At 68.6% G+C, this 14,356-nt stretch overlaps 1 protein-coding gene across 5 annotated transcripts; it reads right to left on the bottom strand.

The window, feature by feature from the left end:
* Positions 1 to 996: 996 nt before the first annotated feature.
* DUSP8 (dual specificity phosphatase 8) lies at positions 997 to 14,130 on the bottom strand. Of its 5 annotated transcripts, none has more exons than XM_051841370.2 (7): positions 13,798 to 14,130; positions 9,145 to 9,457; positions 7,656 to 7,794; positions 5,201 to 5,367; positions 4,517 to 4,676; positions 4,285 to 4,408; positions 997 to 4,192 (listed from the first exon to the last, which is right to left on the bottom strand). In XM_051841370.2, exons 2-7 carry the CDS (start codon positions 9,373 to 9,375, stop codon positions 3,166 to 3,168), a joined length of 1,848 nt encoding a protein of 615 aa, XP_051697330.1. In that variant the 5' UTR covers positions 9,376 to 9,457; positions 13,798 to 14,130; the 3' UTR covers positions 997 to 3,165. The 5 variants fall into 5 exon arrangements, with proteins under 5 accessions (XP_051697330.1, XP_051697332.1, XP_051697331.1 ...); XM_051841372.2 differs by having other exon boundaries at positions 9,187 to 9,457; positions 13,798 to 14,129; XM_051841371.2 differs by lacking the exon at positions 13,798 to 14,130 and adding an exon at positions 13,497 to 13,732.
* Between the last annotated feature and the right edge of the window lie 226 nt (positions 14,131 to 14,356).

Raw genomic sequence — 14,356 nt, 5'->3', positions numbered from 1 at the left:
CCAGGAGGTAAGCACAAGGCTTCAACAACCTGTGACCCCCAGCCCCCCCATCTCGGCCTAGCGCTCTGTGGAAGCGGGGCTCAGCGCAGTAGCCGGGCACGGTCACCCCAGCAGCGTCTTACTCTTGCTTCAAGTCAAGTTGACCTTGGCACCCCAGCTGAGGTGGTAACAGCGGCCCCCGCCCCGGTGCCCAGGAGGGGCCCTGCCCCCAGCTCCTGCGGTCAAGTTCGCTTGCACTGCCGGGGGGCAGGGGGGGCTCCATGTTCTGGAAGCCACCAGCAGCTTTTATCCAGTCCTGGGTTTTATTGACTCCTAGGGGCTGCCAGAGTTATAAATAGATGTTCTTGAGCTAAAAATAGCCCTGCTGGAGTCCAAGGATGCTTCCAGCTCTCTGCCTCCTCCAGGCGGCCGGGATGTGGGGCTCCAGCCCGCAGCACCGCTGGCTTTGTCCTCCCCTGCTCTCCTCTCGCTCCCTCTGCCTCCCGGGAAGGCGCAGGGGCCGCTGGCGCTTCTTGAAGTCAGGAAGGGCCCCCAGGCCAGGCAGGCCAGGCCGGGGCAGCAGTGAGGACGCCCTCCGCTCTGAAAGCGCCTAGGGTCCACCCCGCCTGGCGCACGGTGAGCGCCAGTGTGTGCGTGTCCCCGGGACCCGGGAAAGCCGCACAGAAGAATCTGTGTTCTGGGAGCCGCATGGGCGTCAGCACCGGCCACCACTGCTTCTGTCGCTGCATGCCACTCCACAGGCGCTGTCCCACCTGGTGGGGTGGAGGGCAGGGCCGGCCGGCCTGGATGGTGGGGGTGAATGCAAAATGGTTTTATTTACACGGTTTTGACTTATTCACACCTTCAGCAGCCTGCACTGGCAGAGTGGCGCCCCTCCCCCACCCCAGCTCTGGTGAGCCCCGCAGGTGGGCACCCCCCAGAAGCCCCTCGGAGCTTCTGCCCCCACCTCGACACACCCCACCCCAGCCTGAAGAAAAGAGGCAGAGGAGCCCCCAGGAAAACCTGGGTGCGGGATTTATTACAACACATTATCTCCAGATACAAAAGGGGGTGGGGGAGGGGGCTGGCAGCCCAGTCCACAGCGACCGGGGGCCGTGGGTGGGGGGACCGGCCACCTCTCCTCCACTGGACTTTCCAGCAAATAACACGAGGGGCCTGGTCCATTCTGGGGCAGTCTCTGTGCCCGGCAGCGGGGCAGGGGGCGGGCAGTGGGCAGGAGGCTGGGGGAGAACTGGGCAGTGGCCCCTCCAGACCCCAAGTGCTGGGCAGGAAGTGACCATTGTGGGGGGCCCTGTCTCCCCGGCAAAGGGGAGGAGGCAGCAACCGAGCTGTCCCCCGCCTCTGCTGCTCACTTCGGGTCTGGGCCTGCAGTAGTGAGAGCAGAGGTCACCAAGCCCCCCACAGCCAGGACGACGCCACGCCGAGGAAGGGAAGGGAGGGGGGAGGTAGGGCTGTGGGACCCCCCTCCAGGGTTTCAGGGCCCAACCAGTGGCCCCAGACCGCTGTCTCCCGGACAGCACGGGGAGGGGGCTTGGGGGGGCGAGGAGGTGAGAGCCAGTGCATCCTCCACACCCAGGGTCACCTGGGAAACCCAACAGGGACAGACGTACAGGAGGCGGGTCCACAGACGCAATAATCATAATAATTAACCCATAGTAATAAATACTCAAACCTCTAAGAGATTGCAAATACAACAATGATAGCTTATCTCCTGGGGGGTCGGGGCTGTGGGGACGGAGGGGCAGGAACAGCACTCCCTGCGGACAGGGACACAAGGCTGGGGTCAAAAGAACAGAGAAAGAAGACACGGGGCGCGGGGGGGGGGGGGGGGGGAGCAGAGGGGCCTCCCACCTGCTGGGCCGCCCGCCCTCCTGCCCAGCCCCTGGCCCTTCCCAAGGCGGCCACTCCCTCCTCCCTTGCCAGGTTCAGGGGCCCCTGAGGGCTGGGCGCAGCTCCTCCGGTCCCCAGAGCCTTGGGGTCCAGTGGCCCAGAGGCTGTGGGGGGGCAGCTGGGGCTTCTCCCCCACCCTCACCCCCAGGTTGGCCCACCTGGGCCCAACGCCACCTGGAGGTGGGGGCTGGCACATCACCTTGAAGCTGCCAGGAGAACAGCCACCCCAGGGCAGGGGGCCCCTCCCCTGAGGCCCCTTGGGGGTGGGGCAGACCCGGGTCTTCCTCTGCCTGGAGCTCAGGATTCGGCCTGCTCAGAGCGGGAGGGTCTGGCAGGTGCGAGGCAGCACCTGCTCCCCGAGGCCTCCTGGACCTGCAGGTGCACAGCCTGGGGCCCCGGCCTGGGGCTGGCTGCAGGGAGCCCTCAAAGCTACCCTGGCCTCACACCTGGGCGCAGACCCCTCCCTCCCCCAGTGGGGTCCCGAGCCTCCCGCCCAACACCCCCACCCAGGGCCAAGCTCCTCTGGGCGGTGCTTCCCCCCAAAGCAGGCGGCTCCCTGTGTAATCTGGCTTAGGAGCGGCCTCTCCGGGTCACCAGGGCAACTGGCCCTGGCCCAGGCCCAGGCGCGTTCCCACCCCCATCAGATGCTGGGGAGCCGCCAGGCCCCCATTTGCAGCCCCTCACCCTGGGTCCAGTGGCCCTCAGCAGCTACTGGGGTCAGCCCTGGGGAGCTGCGCACATGGTTGCCCTCTGTGCCACCAAGACTTGGCACCTGGAGCTGGCACAGGGCTGGCACCACAGCCACAGGTATACCAGCTCCTGGCATCACCACCCCAGCCTACTTCTTGGGTGCAGAGCCGGAGAAGGAAGGGGGAGGGGAGGAGAGAGGAGGGAGGGTCTGCGGCTCAGTTTGTGGCAAAGACTTTTTTTTTTTCCTTTTTTCCCCTTTTTCTTATGTAAAAAGTGCACGAAAGCTGGGCAGCCTCTTTGCAAAGCTCAGCAGTGTCTCCCCTCCCGGGGAGGGGGCCCCAGGCCTGGCGCCCCAGCTTGCCACTGCTGGTGGCCTCGTATTGCTTAGAAACGTGAGTTTCCGTTTAAATACCGGACAGTAAAAATAGAGCCCCGAGGCCCGCCAGCGCCGTGGCCAAGTCACGGGCAGTCAACAGCTTAAATAAATAAAAATCGAAATATTCACTTCTCGGTAAAAATCGCAGTAAAACCATCTACCGTCCTCCGTGCTCTGCACGACGCACACGCCCCGCGGCCGCGGCGGCGTCAGGACACGCGGATGACCTCCACGCTGCCCGAGAAGCTGCCTTGCCTGCCCAGCGCCGCCAGCTCCTCGCCGCGCGCGCGGCCCTCGGCCCGGCCGTCCTCGAAGTCCATCTGGCAGCTGCGCCGCGTGAACGGCGCGTCGGGCGCCGTCGGCTCGTCCGGCCAGCCGGTCCGCGCGTCCCGGGCCTCGGCCCGCGCGCCCGCCCGGCCGAAGGGCGCCCGCAGCGCGCCGCCCGCGCCCTGCGCGCCCTCGGGGCTGAAGCACCAGGGCGCATCGGGCGACGGCGTGCCCGGGGAGTCCAGCGGCGGTGCCCAGGCCCCAGGGCCGGCGGGCTGGCCGGGGCCGGGCAGCCCGGGCGCCGACAGGGCCGAGAGGCCGTGCCGCGGAGTCTGCCGGGCCGCGTCGCCGAAGTTCAGGCCCAGGCCGTGCGCCGGGGAGCGGGCAGGGGAGCCGGCAGGGGCGCGGGGCCGCCTGCGGGGCCGCGGGCGCGCCTCGGGCGCGGCGGCGTCGGGGCTGTCGGCGCCCGGGGAGGGCAGGCCCCGCGCGCCCCCGGACGGGCTGTCCAGCTTGCAGAGTTTCGGGGCCTCGCCCGGGTCGGGGGGCCCGGGGCCGTCGGGCCGCCGGCTCGGGGCGTAGGCCGACTTGATGTCCAGCGAGAAGGAGCGCTTGAGGCGGTTGGTGTCCTGGAGGCGGTCGGAGGAGAGGTGCAGGCCGCGCAGGCCCTGCTGCAGCGCGCTGGTGGCCGGCGCCGCGGCGGGCGCGGGCGGCGCGGGGGGCTCCCCGCCGGCGCTCGGGCCGCCCTCCCTGGCCGCGCCGGCCGCGGCGCTCCCGGTGGCAGCGCCCTCTGAGGTAGGTGGAGGCAGCCGCGGCAGGGGCGCCGGGCCCGGGAGCGGCTCAGGCGTCCCCGGGCAGGACGCCGCGTCCCCCTGCAGGGCGGCCAGCAGCTTCAGGCTCCGCTCATACTCCAGCAGCTGGCCCAGGAAGTTGAAGTTGGGCGAGATGGACGGGCGCCGGTCCTTGACGAACCTGCGGCGGCGACGGGGGGCTGGGCTCAGGCCTCCAGCTCCGCCCCTCGGGGAGCGCCGGGTGTGTGGGGGAGGGCAGGGGCGGGCACCCACCTGTAGGCGTCATCGGAGGACATACTCATAGTCTTCATGATGTAGGCGATGGCGATGGTGGCAGAGCGGGAGATGCCAGCCAGACAGTGGACAATGACTTGGCAGCTGGACAGCTTGGCCTTATCTGGGGGCGGGGGGCGGGGGTGAGGGCTGAGCTCCCGGGCTGGGCACCCTCGGCCCCGCCCCCGGGCGCGCCGGCGGCCCCGCCCCTCCCGCTGGCCGCAGACCTCACCGATGAACTCGATGGACTTGTCCAGCCAGGGCAGCAGCCTCTCGCAGTAGCTGTCGTTGATGGGGATGCGCATGAAGCGGCTCTCGCAGATGAAGTCGGGCTTGGGGCAGGAGTTGCTGGCGTTCAGCACGTAGCTTATGCCGTTTTGGGTCATCAGGTCCTGGCAGGGCAGGACGGGTCAGCAGGGGGTGGGGAGGGGGACGCCCTGGGGTGGCCTTCTCCTGCGGCAGGGAAGGGCTGTAGAATCTTGGGGGCTCCTGGGGCTCAGAACGTGCGCGGAGAGCCTCCTGGTCTGAGGGCGTGGGGAGTCCCCACCCCACCTCTCTGATCCCTGCCCAGGCATTTCATGGCTGCCTGGGTGGTGGCTTTGGCTCCCGCCCCCCCCACTTCCTGTCCCATCCCGTCCATCGGTTGTCACTGCTTTTTAAAACACGGGAGTCTTTCAGAGCTGGCCAGGGGCCCGGTGACATCAGCACTTTGGCATGCCCGCCCTGCTAGGCCCCTCCTCCAGCCCTGTGTGTTCCTGTGCGGGGTGGGGTGGGGAGGGGAGCCTTGGGCCGCCTCTGCCCCCAACCTGAGCTTATCTATCGGAGCCTGGCTGGCCCCAGCCCCTCCCCAGACCACCCCTCTGGGTGAGGCTGCCCGGGCTCCCACGGCCCCCCTCCCCCTGCCCTGTGCACACACCTTGTTGAGGACATCCTTCTGAGAGCCCAGGTAGAGGTGAGGCAGGATGCGGGTGAGGCCCACGCTGGGCACGGGCAGGCAGGGCTGCGAGAGGCTCATGGGCAGCAGGGCAGCAGGCTTGCCCTCACAGAGGCCGGGGAAGCAGGAGGAGAAGGTGGCAAAGCCCCCTGCGGGAGGAGGGAGAGGGAGACGCGTGAGGCCACACAGCACAAGGTCCCCATCCACGCAGGGCTCAGCCATGCCCAGGGGGACCCCCGGCCCGCGCCCGGCCTGAGCACCTGGTCTCGGGCCGGAGGACAGCTCTCTCCGGGCGGGCGGCACCTGCTGTAGCATTTACAGTCTGCACCGGGAGACGACACCCACATTCCTCCCCACGCTAATTAGGGGCTGGCCCCGCGGACGACGCTGCTGTGATGCCCATAAAAATGTGGGCTGGAGGTGGCCAGCACGGCACGTGCTGGACCCGGAGGCCGTGGGGGTCTCGGGTGGGGGCGGGAGCCTCTCCGAGCTCTGGCACTCAGGCCTGTGGCCAGGCCGGGCCTACCCTGAGCTGATGCAATCCTTCCCTGCCTGCAGCTGGCCGACAGCCCCAGGCCCTGGCCTGGGTGCCAGGACTGCGAGGCAAGTGCTTGTGGGGGACCTCCTCCCCCTGGGGCATGACATCACCCCGTGGGATTGGCACAGCCGGCAGGGGCATTTGTGGTCAGGCCGCGGCTCTGCTCCAGCAGAAGACAGAGGCGCAGAGGCACCTGGGGCAGCAGGAGTGCCCAGGGCAGCAGTGGGCACCGGTTCTGCACACAGCTGGCACGCGCCCTGCCGCCGAGTCTTGGGCTACAGGCTGGTGGAGGGGCGCTTCGCAGCCCGTCCTGGTGCCTCCGACTCTGTGCCCACGAACAGCACGCCTCTGGCCTCGGCTTCCTTGTCCTGTATGAGTGGCCCTGGACACACCTGTCCTGGCTGGGGTGACCACTGACTCACACCAGAAACCAGGCAGTAGCCGTCAGCTCGTGACAGGGTGAGCCGAGACCTGCTTGGTGACTTCTGGGGCTGTTCACATTTTGGGGATACCAGCCCCACCCCTACCCCAGCAGGTGGGCTGCTGCTTCTAAGTTGAGGCATTCGCTACCCCTTGGGAAGAGGCAGGGTCCCAGGTCCCCCGGAGGAGGCTGTGCCGGGGACCTGGAGGTTTGCTGAGGCGCTTGGCCGTCATCCCTAGCCCAGCACTGCCGGAGAGCCCGTGTGCCGCAAAGGAAGGCGTGACTTTGGGGGACCCTGGAGATGGGGAGAAGCGGTCCCTTCCTCGGGAGGCTGCCGGGTGCACAGCGTGACTGTAGGCAGCAGGGCTGCCCCAGGTCCCCGGCCCCCAGACGCCGAGCAGGGTGCCGTGGGGCCCCGGACACTGCCACCCCCTCCTATGCCTGCCGGAGGTCAGCCCCCTGGAGGGACAGGGGCTGCGGACTGTCCTCCCCACCTGCCCTCCCCTCCCCCTCAAAGTGAGAGGCATGGGGAATCCCAGCGGAACCCCTGTCCCCCAGACCCAGGGAGCTCTGGGCGCCAGTCCTGGAGGGGCTGAGGTGACAAGGGAGGGGCATAGGCCAGAATGAGTGGCCGGTCCTAGGCCGTGGCCTTCCTTGGGGCCTGGGAAGGCGCTCCTGCCCCCAGGTACTCCAGGAGTTCATGCAAACCCCTGAGATGGGTGCAAGGTGCATACACCAGAGGTGGAATGCACGTGAGTGCACACAGACGCGGGTACACGCGTGCGGTGACGACCACCCTGCAGACACCCTGGCCTAGAGGGGTGAGGCCCTCGACTCACACTACAGTCACGGAGAAGGGGCAGCCTGTGTCACCCTACCCCTGCCCACCGCCCAAGGCTCCCAGATGATGCTCAGGCCCCTGGGCAGCCTCCCTCACAGGCAGGGTGGAAGGTCCCACTCCTGTTGGCCGCCGGAGGCAGAGGGCTGGCCCAGCTGTGCCTGCACCTGTCAGGAGCCCAGTGCCTCCATTGGTGTGTGTGTATGGGAGGTGGAGACACCGTGTGCAGCCTTCCACACGCCCCACTCCGCCTGCCACAGCCCTGTGGTTGGTACACAGAGGCCAGGGCATGAGCGTCAACAAAGACCCCAGACCCATGCGGGGGAGGAGGTGTGTCCCTGGGACCTGGGCCACCTCCAGGAGGGGATTCCATGGACGTGTGGGGGGGCTGGCTGGCCAGGCCATGTGTAGACCCTGGAGCCCTGTACTGGCCCCTGGGCAGCAGGGTGGGACCGGTCCCAGCTCACAGGGGGTTCCCAGAGAGGGTCTCTCCCGGTCGCTCGCCCCTGCACAAGCGAGTCATTCTCAGGGATCCCCCTGCTCTCCTGCCTGGGCCCCTACAGACGTGGCCTCCGCAGACGCCCTCGGGCCCTGCCACGCTGCAAGGGGGCTGCGGAGAGGGAGGCTCCCCGGAGCTCACCTGTGAGGATGGCCACGCTGTCAAAGCAGCCGTCCAGCTTGCTGAGCAGGATGGAGAGGAAGCTGTCGGCGGCCAGCACGCTGGCGTCCCGCGTGCTCTGGTCATAGACCACCACGTCCTGCGGCTCCGCGGCCTCTACCTGGGGGCCGTGAGGGCAGCGGTCAGGGCTGCCTGCACCTGTCTGACAGCCCAGCCCCCTGCTGCCACCCACCCACCCCTGCCCAAAGAAAGGGCTGCTGCCTGAGGGGATGGCAGGTGCCCTGCCCACGCCCACACACTCTCTGCCTGCTGGGGGCACAGGTGTGCTCACACCTGGATAGGTATAAATGTCCAGGCCCACACAGATAGCCACAGGGTCGGGGAGGCACAGAGAGGGCTCGTGCCCTCTCCAGCCACACAGGGGAGGGGGGACACGTGTGTCCCCTGTGGCCAGGCTGGCGTCAAGCAGATGCAGGTGATGGCTGGGGGGGGGTGCACCTGCTGGGCACCAAGAGTGACAGGGCACATGGCCGGGGCCTGGGCACAGGCAGAGGAGTTGGGCAAGTCTTTTGGGTGGGGGTCTCGCTGGAGCTGCTGGGCCTCTCCTTCCCTCCTCAGCCCCGTGGAGACCCTGAGGGCTGCAGCAGGAGTGTCTCCCACCCCCACTCCGGAGGCAGCAGCTGGAGGCTGGGGTTCCTCCTCCCCTCCCCCACTCTGAGGGAGGGGCCATGGGGCCAGATGTTAAGCGGCTTTTGCTCAGAGAGCAGCGGCCACCCCCCCTCCCCACCCCAGCACACTCAGCCCTTAAGCCAGCTGAGCCGCCAACCCGGGCTGGATGATGTCACCAGCAGCCAATAGGCTCACACTCCGGCCTGGAGTCCTCGCTGGGGGTGATTAATCACCAGATTCCCCCCACTGGAGCGGCAGGGAGCCTGCTGTGGCTTGGAGTGGGGGCACAGCCAAATGCACCGTCCCACCTGGGACCAGGTCCCGGGCTGCCACATGTGCCCCGTGCCCCGCCGGAGGCCTGGGGGGGGGCACCTGCACGGGTCCCCGGCCCCGGCCTCCTGGCCCCCTTAGCTGGGCGGTCCTGGGGAGGAACGAGCTGGGACAATGTTCCCTAAAGACTGCAGTCCCCTTGCCAGCCCCCCACCCTGTCCTCACAGGTCAGAGCAGCTGCGTCCAGCTGTACCCCTGCGTGGTCCCACCTCCCTCTACTCAGCAGGCTCCTTTCTGAGCCCTGTTTGGGCCTTGGGGGCACCGACCTGCCTTGGGTGTTTGGAGGCAAACTCGGGGAGCCCGGGACCCCCAGGTGGGGTCAGCAGGCTCAGGAAAGAGGGGGCTGGGGAGATGCGGCAGGAGGGCCTCCCTGGAGGAGACACCTTGCAGTGCTGAGGAGCACGTGGGGAGTGGGGGCAAGGTTCCCCAGTGACATCCTGGAGCCCGGCTTCGCTGCCTGGTCCCAGGCCCCCGTTCAGCTGTGGACTCCGGTGCGGCCACGGCCGGGTACCTGGCTGCGCACGGCCGGCTGGATGAGCTCGGCGATCGTCACCTTGCCCTGCTGCAGCCGCCGCTTCACCAGCTTGGAGCAGCAGATGTTCACGGAGCTGAGCACGTGGCAACTGTTGTATTCCACGAAGGAGCGGCTGTCGATGACCAGGGGCCCCCCGGGCCCGCCCCGCAGCAGGCTGGCCAGCTTCCTGGCGTCCATCACCTTCCTCGGGAGCCGGTCCCCGGCCATGGTGGGGCAGTGGGCAGGCTGACCCCCGGAGTGAGGAGGGTGTGGCCTCGCGTCCCGAGTGCCCTAGCGCATGGCAGCAGACCTGAGGGGAGAAGAGGGCGGTCAGAGCTCCCGGGGCTCCAGGGATGCACCAGTGTCAGGGGCCCCCCTCCCCGAGTGTGACCTGAGGCCTCATCGCATTGGGAGGGTCCGTGGGAGCCCTGCCCAGCTATCCTGCAGGCCTCTCAGCAGGACACGGCGGGGCCAGGTGGGTGGTCTCAGGCCGGGTCGGGCCAGGGGGAGCTTCCACGGGGCCCTGGGGCTCACTGACTGACAGTTCCAGGACGGCTCATCCACACCTGGATGCAGCCCTCTCCCTTCTCTGGTTCCGAGGCTTCCCAGGGCCCCTGGCAAAGCAGAGAACTTGCCTGTCGCACTCCAACCTGCCTCTCCCCGCCTCGGCATCTCCCCTGCTCCCCACCACCAGCCTAGTGTGCACAGCGGCTGACCTAAGCCGATAATCCTGGTCACAGTGGGGACTGGACTGACGGGCTCCTGGAGGAGGGTGGGAGGGCTGGGCACTGTGATGGGGGCCACTCCTGCCTCACAGAGTGAGGGCAGCCTTAGGACCAAGGTCAGTGTACCTGGGATGCTTGGGGTGCCGGGGCTTTCAGATGGCTTCAGACACCCTCAGGCTAAGGGGTGCATGGAGGAAGTAGGAGGAAGCTTGGTATCTGGGGCCCCTGGCAGCCCCTGCGCCCCCGCCCCTGCAGGGCCCAAGCTCCCCACCACTTGCCAGGACTGGCCTTGCTCTAGGCCCACCCGAGCCTCACAGCCCCCAAGGAGACACAGTTTGAATTAACTACGGGAAACTGAGGCTCAAGGCAGCAGTAGGAGAAACACAATGTCCACATGTCACCCATAGCAGCCATGATGCAGCTGACCCCAGGTCGGCATGCCCTGCCCACTGCTGGGGCAGCTCCCAGCCCCTCCGCGCGGTGAGCCCCGGCCCCTCTGCTCGCCTGCTGGGGTCTCTGTGTCCAGTCCCCGCCACCTCCCCTGTAGCCTGGGGTGCCTCCTGCTGCCCCGTGGGCCAGTGAGACAGGGTAAATCTACTGAGGAACGTGGCACTTCTGAGCGGTGGGCAAGGATTAGGGGTCGGTTCCCAGACACTTGCCCTCCAGGCTGCACCTACAAGGGGCTCCCGGTCCACTGAGGGGTCCCTGCCTGCCCTGGGCATCTCTGCCCTGAGGGGGTCCCTGCCCAGTGAGGTGACTCCTGGAAGTGGTGACAGGCCACAGCCACTTGCCCTCCACACCCCCACCCCTGCCCAGCACCTGAGAGAGCCATAGTGGGGAGGGGACACCAGGGAGCCAAAGCCTCAATGTGCTCATCTGCTAAGTGGGTAGGTTGTCCCTCAGCTCAAACAGAAGCCAGCAGGACCCCCAGCACAGGGCCTGGCATCCACACTGCCCGACGTGGGTGCAGATCTACCGATGGGCATCGAGGCCAGCGGAGGGGGGCACCTGAGCCCTAGCGACAAGGCAGGCTGGGGGCAGGGGCTGCAGGGGGGCGGGAGGACTGGCTCTGGGGCCTCGTACCTGGCTGGCCCTGCCTCCCCAGGAACACTCGCGCTGGAACGTGGCCCTATTAACCACCCTAGTATTGTTATTTGCAGCCGAGGGGACTCATTAGCAAGTTAGCACCTCCGTTGTCGCCATGGCAACAGCAGAGGCACCAGGCAACGGCTGCTCCTGCGGCTGCAGCCGCCAGCAGGATCCTCTGCAGTGGGCAGGTCATCCTCCTCCGTCCTCACCCGCTGCCTCTGCCGGCAGGCCGGGGACCCCGTGGTGACCCCCAGCCCTACCCTACCCGGTGCTTCCCAGCCCACTTGCATCTACCCCCTCAGAAGCCTTCTCTCTGCATGGAGGGGCTGGGCTGAGGCTCCTCCTGCAGGGCCTGGGAGGGCAGACCCTTCACCCCTGGCCTCCCACGGATGCTACAGATGAGGGCCCCAGCAGGTGGGGGTGGGGGAGCGGAGACCCTCGGCACAGCCCGGGCAGGTCAGCCGGTGCAGAACAGGTCAGATGGGCTTCCGTTCGGCCCGGGTCTCCACTTTCAAGGACAGGAGTCCAGCTCTGGCGCAAGCTCTGTTGGGCCTCATTCCTGGGAACCCAGGCCCGACCTGAGACCCTCACCAAAGCGGCTCCCAAGTCCAAAGTCAGCAGGAGGCCTTCCCGGCCCCTCTCCCAGAGGCCAGGGACACAGCACGGAGGCTCCAGTGCAGAACACACCCCTTTGTGCACTGACTCTGCACGCGGGGCTGGTGCTCACTTCTTGCCCACAGCCCACGGGGTCTCCCGTGCAATTAGACACGCGTGTGGGGAATCCAGGCACACACGTGCTGCTGCACACACGTCCTCAGAACCTTCTGAGAACCCGGGGACATCTATGCTGGGGGGGGAGCTCCAGGGCAGCCCACACACCCCGTTCCCACACGCAAGGCCTCCCTCCATGGGCGACACTCACGTCCCTGGGCAGTGAGTGGCCAGCAACGATCTGAGTGCCGGGGCCATCCCCAGCTCCCCGCTGCTCAGCCTAGTGACAGGGAGCTCACTACCCTCACACGGCCACTGCCAGGACGGCAGGCCCACGGGGAGACAGGGCTGGGTCTGGCAGGCTCAGCGGGTCACCAGCTGTGGCTCGTACCTAGGCAGAGCCTCGGAAGGCAGCCAGCAGTGGAGGGACCTGGATGCCGAAGTGTCTGCCGACGCTGTCACTCAGGGATGCCACCGGCTCCGCCCCATCCCCTCTCTCCAGACTGCCCCAGTGCACCTGCCCCTGCGGTTCCCAGGGGTGAGCATGCCCCCCACCCCGGTCTCTCTAAACCTTGACTGGGCCAGTGGCAATGCCCACCAGTGCCAGCCTGGGCTTGGGGAGGCCATGGATTTGGGAGATGGCCGTGGGGGGGAGTGGCACGGAAAGTCCCTGGGAGCCCTGGAGCGGGGCACAGGCCGGGCCTGGGGTGGGAGGGCTCCGCACAGGGCCGGTGGAAGCGGAAGCTGGGAACTTGACCATACCTGTTTGCTCCCCTCCTACCTGGCCCGTTCCAGTCCCACAGAGCTGAGGGTTTCTGCTGACCACAGCTCCCCCAGCAGGAGCTGACGGCTCCCAGAGGCACCTGCACCGCCGAGCCGCAGCCTGGGCGGAGGATGGGGCTGCGAGAGACCCTGGGCCACAGACTGAGGGCAAGCACCTTGGGGCATCTCTGTTTGGGGAGCCCTGGTCCCAGAGTGCTCCCTGGGGACGAGGGAGCAAGCAGCAGGAGGGAGGTGCTCCAGCCAGACTTCAGAAAGAACGCCTAGCCCTGATCACATGATCGGGCCCGGGTGTGTGTGTGTGTGTGTGTGTGTACTGTTATCAGCTGGGGAGAGTGCCTAGGACTCTGTCCTCCCTGTGCAAGGCCTGGCGTCGTCATACCCGGCTGCCCTGGAGCCAGCTCTGAGGGTGCTCTGGGTCCCCACCGAGGCCAGAGACGGGGCTCCCTCTCGGACCCTGCGGCACCCCACCCCCACCCAAGCCGCCCCTCCTCCACCCCCACAGGGCTCGCAGCCCCGCCACTGCGGCACCACGGCCCCCAACGCCCCCAGCCGCAGCCGCGACACCATTGCAGCAGTCAGTGGGAAGGTGGGGGTGCGTGCGGGGCCTGCTGTTGCCCCCACCCCCGCACGCCAGACTTTGGGGTACCCTACCTGGGCTGCGCCCTCCCCTCCCTAGGCAGGAGATGGCCCGGGAGGCGGCCGTGGGCAGCCTGGACGTGCCAGCCCCTCCCCCAGTACCGCGCAGACGCGGGTCTTTTATTCCGCAGAGGCCAGTAGAGCGCGCGCCGGGGTGCGGGCGGCCCGGCCCGAGGGAGACGGGATCTGCAGCCCTGTGGACGTGGAAGGAGCCCTCTTCTGGGTCCTCCCCAGCCCAAGGCCAGGACCCCGCATTCCCCCGGCCCGCTCAGGATCCGGGCGACTGTCTCCAATTCCGGCCCCCAACGAGGGTGCCCTGGTGCGCGCGACAGGTCCACCCTGGACCTCCAGTGGCCCTCTGGGTCTCCGTTGTATTCACCCTCCTCCCCCACCACACACACACACCGTCTGGAGGAGTCGCCGGCAGCAGGCGACAAGCGACCACCGGGTCGGGGTCCGCGGCGCGCTGCGGTCGGCGGGGGCAGGGCTTCCAGGTCCGCGGCAGCCTCGCGATCCGGGCCGGGTAGGGCTGTGCGCTGTGGCCCGAGCCGCTCTGCGCCCGCCGCCCGCTCCCCGGCGCCCTCCAGGCGCGGGGTCCCCGGGCTCTCCCGCCCCGCGTCGATCGGCCCCGCCCGGACGCCGCCTCTCGCACCCTCAGCCGTCCCCCCCCGCCCCCCGCCTTCGTCCTGGCCGGCGCCCCGCTCACCTCGCTCCCGCCCTCCTCGGGGCGCACCGGGGACCCGTGCCGCGTTCAGGGCGCCCGCTCGGCCGCGCCGCCCATGGGCCCGGCGGGGGCCCGCGCAGCCGGGGCAGGGGCCAGGGGAGCGCGCGGGCCGCGTCGCCGTCGCCGTCGCCGCCGCCGCGGGGAGCGCTCGCTCGAACCGGGGCGCGCGCACTGCGGGCGGGCACGCGCGCTCGCGGCGCGCATCCCAGCCCCGCGCTCCGCGGGCGCGGCCGGGCTGCTCCGGCTCGGCTCGGCTCGGCCCGGCGTCCAGCGTCCGGCGTCCGGCGTCCGGCGTCCGGCGGGGCGGGGGCCGCGGAGCCGGCGCGGCCGCGAGTGACAGGCCCGGGGCGGAGGGCGGGGCAGCCGGCGGGGATGAGGTCATGCCGAGCGAAAAAAGCCCCTGACGTCACCTGTAGCCAATCAGCGCGCGCGGCTCGGGGGCAGGTGACGTCAACCGGAGCCCGGCTTTGGGGAAGATTAGAGGCGCGGCCGGGGGGCGGGTGCCGGGGCTGCCCTGCGCCCTGCGCCCTGCGCCCTGCGC

This window comes from Oryctolagus cuniculus, chromosome 1, assembly GCF_964237555.1.
Source record: "Oryctolagus cuniculus chromosome 1, mOryCun1.1, whole genome shotgun sequence".
Lineage (NCBI taxonomy): Eukaryota > Metazoa > Chordata > Mammalia > Lagomorpha > Leporidae > Oryctolagus > Oryctolagus cuniculus.
Note: the sequence above shows the minus strand (reverse complement) of the source record. Positions and strands in the feature narration are given on the sequence as shown.

Excerpts from the sequence above, each read along its gene's own strand:
- DUSP8 (XM_051841370.2), bottom strand. The coding sequence starts at position 9,375 with ATGGCCGGGGACCGGCTCCCGAGGAAGGTGATGGACGCCAGGAAGCTG. Across the intron at positions 5,368-7,655 it reads CAGCGTGGCCATCCTCACAG|GGGGCTTTGCCACCTTCTCC; the intron begins GTGAGCTCCGGG and ends CTCCTCCCGCAG. Across the intron at positions 4,193-4,284 it reads TCCTCCGATGACGCCTACAG|GTTCGTCAAGGACCGGCGCC; the intron begins GTGGGTGCCCGC and ends TCGCCGCCGCAG.